The sequence below is a fragment of the Babylonia areolata genome, chromosome 5 (genome assembly GCF_041734735.1).
Source record: "Babylonia areolata isolate BAREFJ2019XMU chromosome 5, ASM4173473v1, whole genome shotgun sequence".
NCBI lineage: Eukaryota > Metazoa > Mollusca > Gastropoda > Neogastropoda > Buccinidae > Babylonia > Babylonia areolata.
Window position 1 is genome coordinate 7,068,604 of NC_134880.1, and position 13,185 is coordinate 7,081,788.

Consider the following 13,185-nt stretch of genomic DNA (forward strand, 5'->3'; position numbering starts at 1 on the left):
CTGTCCGTCTCTGTTTCTCTCTGTCCGTCTCTGTTTCTCTCTGTCCGTCTCTGTTTCTCTCTGACTGTCTCTGTTCTCTCTGTTCTGTTTCTCTCTGTCTTCTCTGTTTCTCTCTGTCCGTCTCTGTTTCTCTCTGTCCTCTTGTTCTCTCTGTTTCTCTCTGTCTGTCTCTTTTCTCTCTGTCTGTCTCTGTTTCTCTCTGTCCGTCTCTGTTTCTCTGTTTCTCTCTGTCTGTCTCTGTTTCTCTCTGTCTGTCTCTGTTTCTCTCTGACTGTCTCTGTTTCTCTCTGTCTGTCTCTGTTTCTCTCTGTCTGTCTCTGTTTCTCTCTGTCTGTCTCTGTTTCTCTCTGTTTGTCTTTGTCTGTCTCTGTTTGTCTCTGTCTGTCTCTGTTTCTCTCTGACTGTCTCTGTTTATCTCTGTCTGTCTCTGTTTCTCTCTGTCCGTCTCTGTTTCTCTCTGTCTGTCTCTGTTTCTCTCTGTCCGTCTCTGTTTCTCTCTGACTGTCTCTGTTTCTCTCTGTCTGTCTCTGTTTCTCTCTGTCTGTCTCTGTTTCTCTCTGTCTGTCTCTGTTTCTCTCTGACTGTCTCTGTTTCTCTCTGTCCGTCTCTGTTTCTCTCTGTCTCTGTTTCTCTCTGACTGTCTCTGTTTCTCTCTGTTTCTCTCTGTCTGTCTCTGTCTCTGTCTGTTTCTCTCTGACTGTTTCTGTTTCTCTCTGTCTGTCTCTGTTTCTCTCTGTTTGTCTTTGTCTCTGTTTGTCTCTGTCTGTCTCTGTTTCTCTCTGACTGTCTCTGTTTCTCTCTGTCTGTCTCTGTTTCTCTCTGTCTGTCTCTGTTTCTCTCTGTCTGTCTCTGTCTGTCTCTGTTTCTCTCTGACTGTCTCTGTTTCTCTCTGTTTCTCTCTGTCTGTCTCTGTTTCTCTCTGTCTGTCTCTGTTTCTCTCTGTCTGTCTCTGTTTCTCTCTGACTGTCTCTGTTTCTCTCTGTCTGTCTCTGTTTCTCTCTGTCCCTCTCTGTTTTTCTCTGTCTCTGTTTCTCTCTGTCTGTCTCTGTTTCTCTCTGACTGTCTGTTTCTCTCTGTCCGTCTCTGTATTTCTCTGTTTCTCTCTGTCTGTCTCTGTTTCTCTCTGACTGTCTCTGTTTATCTCTGTTTCTCTATGTCTGTCTCTGTTTCTCTCTGTCTGTCTCTGTTTCTATGTCCCTCTCTGTTTCTCTAGGTCTGTGTTTCTTTCTGACTGTCTCTGTTTCTCTGTGTCTTTCCTTTTTCTCTCTGTCTGCGTTTCTTTCTGTCTGTGTTTCTCTCTGTCTGTTTCTCTCTGACTGTGTTTCTCTCTGTCTCTGTTTCTCTGTCCCTCTCTGTTTCTGTCTGACTGTCTCTGTTTCTGTCTCTGTTGTTCCTCTCTGTTTCTCTCCGACTGTCTCTGTCTGTCTCTGTTTCTCTCTCTGTGTCTGTTTCTTTCTGCCTATCTCTGTTTCTCTATGTCTGTCTCTGTTTCCCTCTCTCTGTTTCTCTATGTCTGTCTCTAGCTCTGTTTCTGTCTATCTCTGTTTCTCTCTCTGTCTGTCCGTGTTTCTATGCCTCTTGTCTCTCTCTGTCAAGTGCTTTTCTGTCTATCTCTGTTTCTCTCTCTGTCTGTCCGTGTTTCTTTGCCTCTTGTCTCTCTCTGTCAAGTGCTTTTCTGTCTATCTCTGTTTCTCTCTCTGTCTGTCCGTGTTTCTATGCCTGTTGTCTCTCTCTGTCAAGTGCTTCTCTGTCTATCTCTGTTTCTCTCTCTGTCTGTCCGTGTTTCTTTGCCTCTTGTCTCTCTCTGTCAAGTGCTTCTCTGTCTATCTCTGTTTCTCTCTCTGTCTGTCCGTGTTTCTATGCCTGTTGTCTCTGTCAAGTGCTTTTCTGTCTATCTCTGTTTCTCTCTCTGTCTGTCCGTGTTTCTATGCCTCTTGTCTCTCTCTGTCAAGTGCTTCTCTGTCTATCTCTGTTTCTCTCTCTGTCTGTCCGTGTTTCTATGCCTGTTGTCTCTGTCAAGTGCTTCTCTGTCTATCTCTCTTTCTCTCTCTGTCTGTCCGTGTTTCTATGCCTCTTGTCTGTCTCTGTCAAGTGCTTCAGAGCGAGGTGTTAAAGGTCATGAAAAGGCATGTGCAAACAAAGAAGATCAGTTGCAAAGGTCCAGCAGTTCTTTGTCTCCTTTGAGTATTCCCTCTCTTGGGTAGTAGGATCTCTTTCTTTCTCTCTTTGTCTGTCTGTCTCTGTCTCTCTGTCTTTCTCTTTCTCTCTCTCTCTCTGTCTCTGTCTCTCTCTCTGAGTCTCTCTGTCTCTCTTTCTCTCCTTCTCTGTCTCTCTCTGTCTCTCTCTGTCTCTCCATCCCGCATCTCTCCCTCTCTCCGCTCTCTCTCGCCTGATCCCTTCTGTCAGTTTACCACTGTAAATTTCACCCAAATCATGTTCATCATTTTCTTTGCTTCTTTATCATGCACCCCGCCCCCTCCTCTACCCCCGACCCCTTCCCCCCACTTTTTATTTATTTATTTATTTTTCTTACTTCACCCTTTAGTAGAGGGGAGGGGATGGGGGGCGGGGGCTTGTGGGATAAGGGGAGGGGTGTATTTTATATTCAGTTCTTCCTGTATCCTACTGTGTTTTTATCATGATGATGGCAGCGTGATTTTGCTGTAGGTACACCTTGTCTGGCAATCCAATGAATAAGTAGCCCGTAGAGTGGGGAGAGAGAAGGAGAGAGAGAGAGGGGGGGGGGCAAGCTCAAGAGAGGGGAGGGAGAGAGAGAGAGAGAGAGAGAGAGAGAGAGAGATCCTGTGTGCAGCATGATTCAGCGCAGATAAAGAACCCACGACAACAAGAGTTGTCCGTGACAAAACACCGCGCTGAAACCCTGTTCGGGCAACAGGTGTATTACATGTAGACCAGAGAATCAAGGGTGGCGCCATGCTGTGGCGACGCGCTCTTTCTAACGAGGGCAGTGTCCGAATTTCAGACAGAAATATCAACCATTGTGACAAGAAGTTGACGCAGTGCATCAGAGTGTAGTACACTTTACGGTACATTTGACACTACCCCACAAAACAGTACGGTACAGGGCTGTGCTGAGCTTCAGCACAGTACATCACCACACAAAACAGTAAGAAATATCCAGTACAGCACTCTGCAATGCAGCAAAACGCAACGCAACGCAACGCAACGCAACCCATGACTGTAGAAGGTCCATCCCTTAGCGCCAGCTGTCCAGGGTGCTGCAGAGGCAGCCAGGCAGTGGCAGCCCATAGTCCTCCCCGTCACCAGCCACACACACATCACGGAACAAGGAAGTGTCCACGGATGCTGGAGGCTCTGACGTCTCACTCCACTCTGTGTGAACAGGGGGCGCCACTGTTGTCAACCATCGTGGAGTGGAGCACACTTCCGGGTTCAGAGGTCACAGCAGCGTCCATGATCTTGTTGACCTTGACCTCCTTTGATCTCATGCTGAGGCAGCGTCTGTAAGCACAGTTACCGGCGCAGTTTGACAGCTTCTGTTGTGTCAGGCATTGGAAACAGCGACGTCATTATTGTGTCGGGCATTGGAAACAGTGGCTTCATTATTGTGACGGGCATTGGAAACAGTGGCTTCATTATTGTGACGGGCATTGGAAACAGTGGCTTCATTATTCCGTCGCCATCTCTTCCTCCACTCTACCATGTGTTGTGCTGTGCTGTGCTGTGCTGTGCTGTGCTTGTTGTAATGTCTTGCATTGTGCTGCATTGCGTTTGGTTGCGTTGTATTGTATTGTATTGTGTTGTGATGTGTTGTGATGTGTTGTACTGTATTGTGTTGTATTGCATTGCATTGAGTTGTTTTATTACGTTGTGTTGTATTGCAATGTATTATTTTGCATTATATTGCACTGTGCTGTGTCGTGTTTTGTGGTGTTGTATTTTTTGTATTACGTTAATGATACAGACAAACAATAGGAGCAAGTGGCTTCATTATCCCACCCCAAGTCCGGACCCCAAAATCCGTAACACTTACCTTTGCTACAGGGACATGTGTGTTCTGTCCGGTGTCGTCTTCTGTGCCTCAACATACCTCTGTGCAGTGGCGGGGTCTGAACCTGAACATACCTCTGTGCAGTGGCGGGGTCTGAACCTGAACATACCTCTGTGCAGTGGCGGGGTCTGAACCTAACTTCACGTGATTCCGGCGCTGTATAGTCTGAAAAATTAATGTGAGAAAACAACAACAACAACAAAGAAAGCAATTAAAAAAAAGAAGAAAAAAAAGAAGAAGAAACGCAACTCCAGTAACCTCTGCTCCTACAAGGGTACTCACGATCACACCATTGCTTCCCTCTGACTTAAAGGTTAAAGGTCCCATAGCCTTTACGGTCATGAGGGCAGTGAATGCATACCCGCTGTGTCTTGGGGACCAGGCAAAAGAAGCCGAGACCCGTTCCTCTCTTTAACCTTCCCCAGCCGAAGTTGGGTGTCCACGTCCACACACACTTGGGTGGAGTGAGGACAAATCGGAATAAAGTGTCTTTTCCAAGGATATAACTCCATGCCGGAGCAGGCCCTCAAGCTCCGATGACTGGTGAACACCGGATCAGAAGTCCAACCCTTCACTGACTCACGTTGCCTCCCTTCAGACCACATCCGCATAAAAGCTTCTGGGGAATGGGGACAGGAAATTCTTCCAAAGCTTTGTTTTCTATAAGATATGGCTCGATAGGCCTGGAATGGGCCTGTGTCTCTTTGTAGGAGTGGAAGTGACTGGTGTTTGGTGTTCATATGTAGATTCCTTTATTGGTCTGTTTGGTGTTTCATGTCGATGTGTAGATTCCTGTAGACGGGTATGTCTGGTGTTTCATTTTAGTATGTAGATCCATGTAGATAGGTCTGTCTGGCTTAGCTCTGAATAATGCTTGCAGTTGATGTTGTTGTTATGGTTGTTGCTGCTGTTACTATTGTTGTTGTTGTTGCTGTTGTTGTTGTTAAATGTCAGTCAGTGTACTTGTCCCCAGCATCACCAACGCTTCACACAGGGCTAGGATCTTTATTCCCTCTTTCGTTGTGTCACCTTTGTCACGAACTGTTTACCTTTCTCCTTTCGTTGTGTCACCTTTGTCACGAACTGTTTACCTTTCTCCTTTCGTTGTGTCACCTTTGTCACGAACTGTTTACCTTTCTTCCCTCTTTCGTTGGATCAGTTTTGGCCCGATCTATTTACCGACGGGGATGTCCAAGATTCGACAGATACTGAGAAAAGAAAAGTGTTATCTCTCGCCCTAGCTGTGCTTAGCTAGCTGCACCCATGGCAAACAAAACACTGTGGCACCCAGAAGAAACAGGGCGGTTTCCGTGAGGGGCATTCCTTTCATGGGGCACCTTCACCGCACGCTATGTAGCTGACAGGCGCTACACATCTGAAAATAAATCTATTTAACACAGCCATTACATCGCTGACAGATAGGATTGATTACACACAGGCGCTACATATGTGACAGCTAGTATTAATTTACACAGGAGTTACATACCTGACAGGATTAATTAACACAGGCGTTACATAGCTTACAGCTAGGGTTAGTTAACACAGGGGTTACATAGCTGAAAGCTAGGATTAATTAACAAATGCAATGCATAGCTGACAGCTAGGATTAATTAAAGGCAATGCATAGCCGACAGCTACGATTAATTAACACAGGTGTTTCATTGCTGACAGAATCAATGAACACAAGCGCTAGATTGTTAACAGGATTGAATAACGCAGGTTCTACTTAGCAGAAAGTCAGGGCAAAGGTCAGAGCCAGATATCTATGTTTGATCAACACAGCCCTGTGAGGGGGTGAGGCATGAAGAGAACATAGACCTTAACGTGACAGTGTGGTTTGGGATCTGACAAGGGGGGTGGGGGGCTGGGGGGCTGGGGGGGGGGATGAGCGTTGGGGGGAGGCATGAAGACAGCAGAGATCTGAACGTGACAGTGTGGTTTGGGATCTCACAGGGGGTTGGGGGCTGGGGGGGGGGGGGGGGATGAGCGTTGGGGGGAGGCATGAAGACAGCAGAGATCTGAACGTGACAGTGTGGTTTGGGATCTGATGGGGGGTGGGGGGTGGGAAAGTCAGGGTTGGGGGGAGGGTGGGGGGGGGGGGGGGTGAAGACAACAGACCTGAACGTGATAGTGTGGTTTGGGATCTCACAGGGGGTTGGGGGGTGGGGCGCGGGGGGCGGGGGGGGGGGAGGTGAGGGTTGGGAGGGGAGGGGGGGGGAACATGAATACAACAGTAACCTGAACTTGACAGTGTGGTTTGGGATCTGACAAGGGGTTGATCACGTGCTCTTCCTATTAGACCCCGTCCTCCTTGGCTCACCTCCACACTTTGTTTGCACAGAGGACCTGTGATGACGATATAGATGACCATGATGACATTGATAATAATGATGACGATGATGATTGAAGATGATGGAATGATTTATAATGATAGTGGTGATGATGATATTGATGATGAGGATGATAAAGAGGATGATGATTATGGTGGTGGTGGTGGTGATGATGATGGTCATGATGATGATGGAATGAATTATATTGATGGCAGTTATGATAATGATGGTGATATAGATGATGATGGTGGTAATGATATCGATTGATAATGATGGTGATAATTATGGATGATGATAATGATGGCGGTGTTGATGATGGTAATGATGCTGGTGGCGATGGTGGTAATGATGATTATGGTGGTGATGATGAAAATGGTGATGATGACAATGACGATGATAGTAGTGATGCCAATTATGATAATGATGATGGTGATGGTAGTGGTGATGATGATGATGATGGTAGTGTTGATGATGATGATGATAATAATGATAATGATGAGAGCCTTGCACTGTGATGTTCCAGAGGAGGGGACGCTGGAACCATCGTCGGCATCATCTTCGGATCCATCGCCGGCGTCGTTTTACTCGTCATCACCATTGTCTGCTGTAGAGCCTTCTGCTGCAGTGATTCGTCAGGTAAGGACAAGTGACAAAGAGGATTCCACGTGCTGCTGCACACGGGACCTCGGGTTATGGTCTCATCCTAAATGAAGAAATGCTCAGTTTCATTCTCCACTCAAACGTGGGAGAAAGGACGAGAGCGGGATTCGAACCCAGATCCTCACGGACTCTGTATCGGCAGATGAGCGTCTTAACCATTCTGCCACCTTCAGAAGTGGTAAGGCAAAGGTTGGTTTACACAGTCACCTCACATGTTAAGGATGACAGGGTAAGGTAAAGGTTGGTTTACACAGTCACCTCACATGTTAAGGATGACAGGGTAAGGCAAAGGTTGGTTTACACAGTCACCTCACAACATGTTGAGGATGACAGGGTGAGGTAAAGGTTGGTCTTCACAGTCACCTCACAACATGTTGAGGATGACAGGGTGAGATAAAGGTTGGTCTTCACAGTTACCTCAAATGTTGAGGATGACAGGGTAAGGCAAAGGTTGGTTTACACAGTCACCTCACAACATGTTGAGGATGACAGGGTGAGGTAAAGGTTGGTCTTCACAGTCACCTCACAACATGTTGAGGATGACAGGGTGAGGTAAAAGTTGGTCTTCACAGTCACCTCACAACATGTTGAGGATGACAGGGTGAGATAAAGGTTGGTCTTCACAGTCACCTCACAACATGTTGGGGATGACAGGGTGAGATAAAGGTTGGTCTTCACAGTTACCTCAAATGTTGAGGATGACAGGGTGAGGTAAAGGTTGGTCTTCACAGTTACCTCAAATGTTGATGACAGGGTGAGGTAAAGGTTGGTCTTCACAGTCACCTCACAACATGTTGGGGTGGACAGGGTGAGGTAAAGGTTGGTCTTCACAGTCACCTCACAACATGTTGGGGTGGACAGGGTGAGGTAAAGGTTGGTCTTCACAGTCACCTCACAACATGTTGAGGATGACAGGGTGAGGTAAAAGTTGGTCTTCACAGTCACCTCACAACATGTTGAGGATGACAGGGTGAGGTAAAGGTTGGTCTTCACAGTCACCTCACAACATGTTGGGGAGGACAGGGTGAGGTAAAGGTTGGTCTTCACAGTTACCTCAAATGTTGAGGATGACAGGGTGAGGTAAAGGTTGGTCTTCACAGTCACCTCACAACATGTTGGGGAGGACAGGGTGAGATAAAGGTTGGTCTTCACAGTTACCTCAAATGTTGAGGATGACAGGGTGAGGTAAAGGTTGGTCTTCACAGTCACCTCAAATGTTGAGGATGACTGGGTGAGGTAAAGGTTGGTCTTCACAGTCTCCTCACAACATGTTGAGGATGACAGGGTGAGATAAAGGTTGGTCTTCACAGTTACCTCAAATGTTGAGGATGACAGGGTGAGGTAAAGGTTGGTCTTCACAGTCACCTCACAACATGTTGAGGATGACAGGGTGAGGTAAAGGTTGGTCTTCACAGTCACCTCACAACATGTTGGGGAAGACAGGGTAAGGTAAAGGTTGGTCTTCACAGTCACCTCACAACATGTTGAGGATGACAGGGTGAGGTAAAGGTTGGTCTTCACAGTTACCTCACAACATTTTGAGGATGACAGGGTGAGGTAAAGGTTGGTCTTTACAATGACCTCACAACATGTTGAGGATGACAGGGTGAGGTAAAGGTTGGTCTTCACAGTCACCTCACAACATGTTGAGGATGACAGGGTGAGGTAAAGGTTGGTCTTCACAGTCACCTCACAACATGTTGAGGATGACAGGGTGAGGTAAAGGTTGGTCTTCACAGTCACCTCACAACATGTTGAGGATGACAGGGTGAGGTAAAGGTTGGTCTTCACAGTTATCGTTGTCACACTGAAGTGTCTTTTCTTTCTTAGTTATCATGGTTTAGAGACAAGTGACAGGAGAAGGAGAGGAGGAATGGTGTGGGAGAGGGTGGCGGGGGTGGGGGTTGAGTATTTGTGCATCGCCATCTCCTCTTCTCCCTCCCTCCCCTCTCTCCCTCATTCCCTCCCCTTCCTCCACCATCCAAGAACTCACTGTGTGCGCGCGTGAACGCAAACCTACAACTGCACAGCGACGCGGCATGTATCATTATCTCCATCAACAGCAGTTGTCAGTGTGTGGATGCATTATTAAGACGCAGATAAAATGCCCCGTTTGCTGTTGTGGGGTTCTGGGTGGGTCACGTATGCCTTTCATGAACAAAGAAGCAGCTGTCTCGTTTGGTGAACAAATGATGAGACTTAAATGAAACATATGAAGAAGCAGCAAAAATAGGACAGCATCATTTAAAGGTTTCCACTGCTGTGTGTGTGTGTGTGTGTGTGTGTGTGTGTGTGTGTGTGTGTGTGTGTGTGTGTGTGTGTGGAAAGAGCATGAGAGGGTCTCTCTGTCTCTGTCTCTCTGTTTCTCTGTCTTTCTCTCTCTCTCTCTCTCTCTTCTTTGGTTTTGGAACTGTCTCCCTTGTGGTCTCTGTGTCCGTCTGTCTCGGGCAGTCAACTGATTTGTGCCTTTGTGTGTGTCTGTGTGTGTGTGTGTGTGTGTGTGTGTCTGTGTGTGTGTCTGTGTGTGTGTGCGTGTGTGTGTGTGTGTGCGACCAATAGGCTCAGCCAATTACAGCAGATCCCGGGGCGTCGTTCTTTCAACTTCCCAACCCACCAGACTCGCCACCACCAGCACCAGCGCCACCACCACCACCCCCTATGACAACAGTTCCTACAAACCCTCCTGTGACTCTTCTTTCACAGCCCCGCCCCCATCCTATGACTCTGCCGTGACCCAGAAAGATGGGGCACTGCCCTACTCCTCCCAGCCCAACGGCGATACCCCCTACCCTCCCACGTCCCACCCGGCAGGTCCCTCGCCAGCTTATGGATTTTCGCTGGATGGCGCCAATGGTGCACCACACAACTCCGACACTGGCAACGCAGCACCTTCAGCCCCAAGTTACATCTGAGGCCCAGCAGGGGAGAAAGGGCCCTGTAGAGGATCTTGGTTCTAATCAGGACTCTTGTGTGGATGATTCCCCAAACACACCCTACACCCCTGCAAAAAAGAGGGGGTGGCGGTTGTGATTTTTAAATCAGGTATCATGGGGTTTGTTCGCTGAAGAGACGTTTGATTGTATACCTTTTTTTTTTTTTTTCTTTTTTTTTTTTTACTGTGGGGCCATTGCCCAGCTTATTGTTGTCAGTTCATATCATTTTTTCCTGGTTGCAGAGGATGTACATTTCCATTTTCGTGATGACAGTTGTGAACGTGTTTGACAGTCTAATCCCTGTGACTTCAGAATTAACGTCCCAAACAAAGTGATTTGACGTCCAAACAAAGTGATTTGACGTCCAAACAAAGTGATTTGACGTCCCAAGCAAAGTGATTTAACATCCCAAACAAAGTGATTTGACGTCCCAAGCAATTAACAGCGTGATATAAACCATGGAAAGGTAGATCCTCATGTGTAACATTGCCATGAATTCAATGTACACTGACAATTGCGTCAAAATTACATCATTTTGATGATCGTTCATTTAGACATTTTCATGTATATAACACCAAAAGTACTCAATGTCAGGATATTCGACGTCTGAATTTCCACACATTGAAATATTCAACATTTTTATCAGTGTGTCAAACTGTCATTATCAAATTTTGTTGAAAGTGGTCTTTCCTAGCACTTGTAAATCCAATGTATAGCCATTATGATCACGAGGATGATCTGTAAATAATGTGTCGATACGTGAACTGTTTCATAGTCTGTTGATAACTTATATGAATAATCAAACGTGAATGTATGATAATGATAGAAATAAACATACACATTCATACCGTGCACGCGTGTGCGTGCACATCCATGGACACGCGCGCACACACATGTACACGCACACAAACTCAAATATATGCACGTGCACTTAACCTTCAGAGAAAGAGAGAGCACAAGTGAACGAACAACGTATTTCATTTATTTATTTGTTTGCATATTTATTTATTTATTCATTCATTCATTATCAGTTTATTCATTTATCTATTTATTTATTTGCTCGTTTGTTTGTTTGTTCGTTCATTTAGAGGTAGAGAATTATCTCTATGAACGTTCAAAATTATGTGTCAGCTCCATGACAAGGCTTTGCTGCTCGTTGTGTGAAGTAACATGTCCCTGTGCTGCTGTGTCTGCATGGTTCTGTTCAACACTCCTCCTGTTGGCGGTCACATTGCACTGTGTCCTCCTTTGAGCGTCATCTCTATCCTCTCAGTTTTGTTACGTGGAAGAAGATTTTTCATCATTACTAAAATCGAAAAAAATGATAATGTTTTAGAAACAACTATCAGAAGAGACTGTGTGTGTGTGTGTGTGTGTGTGTGTGTGTGTGTGGTGCTGTGTGTTTGTGTCCCCCTCCCCCCACCATTCCCCCCTCCTCCCATCTCTCTCTTTCTCCAAGCTCTCTCTCCTTCATAATCGTTTTAACACTTCTCCAGGTTTGTTCCAGAACAGCACTGTCTGGAAGATATATCCCATACTGTTGTCCCAGAGAAAACAGGCACTATTTATTGTTTATTTCTCAGGAGCTAAACTGATCGAATTCTGAGAAACATTTTTGTACGCGTGGATATTTTTTTTCTGATGTATGCAGTGTATGGGGATCGAGTGAGTCCAGAGCGATAACTTTGCTGCTCCATCTATTTGTAGTAACAAACATTTTCTTCACTCTACAGTAAAATGACATGGTAATTTACTGAGTGTTTTTTATTTCTATTTTATTATTATTATTATTTTTTAACTGTCGGACGATTAGCGAGATACGTTCTCCAGATGAGTTCCTCACAGGTTCCGTCATCCCGTTAATCGTCCGACATACTGCCCCCCACCTCCCCCCCCCCCCCACCCAGAACCCCCCCTCCCTGGACCCTCCTCCTCCTCCTCTTCCTCCTACACCTTCTTCGTCTCGCCATCTTCCTCCTCCTCATTAATATCGCCATTGTTGTAATTATTGTTATAATTGTTATTGCTGTTATTTTAACGTTTTGTTGATTTCTCTGCAATGGAACCATGTGTTTTGTCTTTTATTGTTATAATTGTTATTGCTATTATTCTATTGTTGTAATTGTCATTGTTGTGATTTTAGTGTTTTGTTGATTTCTGTGCAATGGAACCATGTGTTTTGTCGTCTTTTTCTCACCAGTTTTTGTTGTTGTTGTTGTTGTTGTATAAATGATATAATCTCAGTTTGATGCATGTACGAACAAAGGGTAATAAAATCATAACACGTTGCTGGACCTTTATGGCAAGCGTGTGAACGAGAAAGGGTTGGAAATGTACATATTTTGCGGCGGAAAATTTTCGGCTCTGATCATTTGAAACATTTGTTCATGTTGAATAGAAATACAGCGGAGAACCAGAAACATTTTGTACGAATTCTTTTTTCTTTCAGAAAGGGTAGTTTTATTTCATCATTGCTTAATTGTTATAAACACACGCACGCACGCACGCACGCACACACACGCACGCGCGCACGCACGCACGCGCGCGCACACACACACACACACACACACACACACATCTTTACACCAACCAGGTACACTATGTCTTTGTTTCAGCTGAGATGTAGTAATCATAGATTATACACTGAAGTTAGCAGGATTCAAAACATTCCACGAGAATTGAGCATTTGCCGTAACCGTGATATGTGTGTGATTGGAAATGAATTTCATTTTGTACTGCAATGTCCAAAATCCGATGATCTGAAAAATCTGCTTTGATTTTTTGCAAGGGACGGAAGTGTAATTATCTTTTATCTTTATCTTATCTTTATTTTATCACCAATTCTAAGTATCAGAATGAAGTCAAATTTCTTTTATTGCTTTTTTAAATCACCAATATGAATTTGCTCAGTTGACTTTTGATGTTTTGTATACCTAAAGCAATGTAGCTGTTGTTAATCCTCCATGTCCCAACGGGAGGGTAGAGGAATAAAATTAATGTTCTTTTTTTTTATATACCAGTCATTTATAATAAATGTTGTAATGATAAATTCTTGTGTGCTTGAGTTCACTTTGTGGAATTCCTTGTTTCATATCTCTGTTCGTGGTCCACTTGTCAGTTATAGGCCGGACATTAGTCCGTCGTTGCCAGTGTCTCTCTGTCTGTCTCTTTGTCTATCTGTATGTCTGTCTTTCTCTCACATGTCTCTCCCTCTCTCTCTCTCTCTCCT

At 45.3% G+C, this 13,185-nt stretch overlaps 1 protein-coding gene across 2 annotated transcripts in view; it reads left to right on the forward strand.

Annotated features, from left to right (window-relative positions):
- Positions 1–12,535, forward strand: part of LOC143281899 (uncharacterized) — a 26,189-nt gene extending 13,654 nt beyond the window's left edge. For both annotated transcript variants that reach the window (XM_076587181.1, XM_076587180.1), the window contains exons 3-4: positions 6,887–6,999; positions 9,583–12,535. In XM_076587181.1, coding sequence (XP_076443296.1) covers positions 6,887–6,999; positions 9,583–9,935 — 466 coding nt within the window. In that variant the 3' untranslated portion in view covers positions 9,936–12,535. The remainder of the gene's footprint in view (positions 1–6,886; positions 7,000–9,582) is intronic.
- Positions 12,536–13,185: the final 650 nt, after the last annotated feature.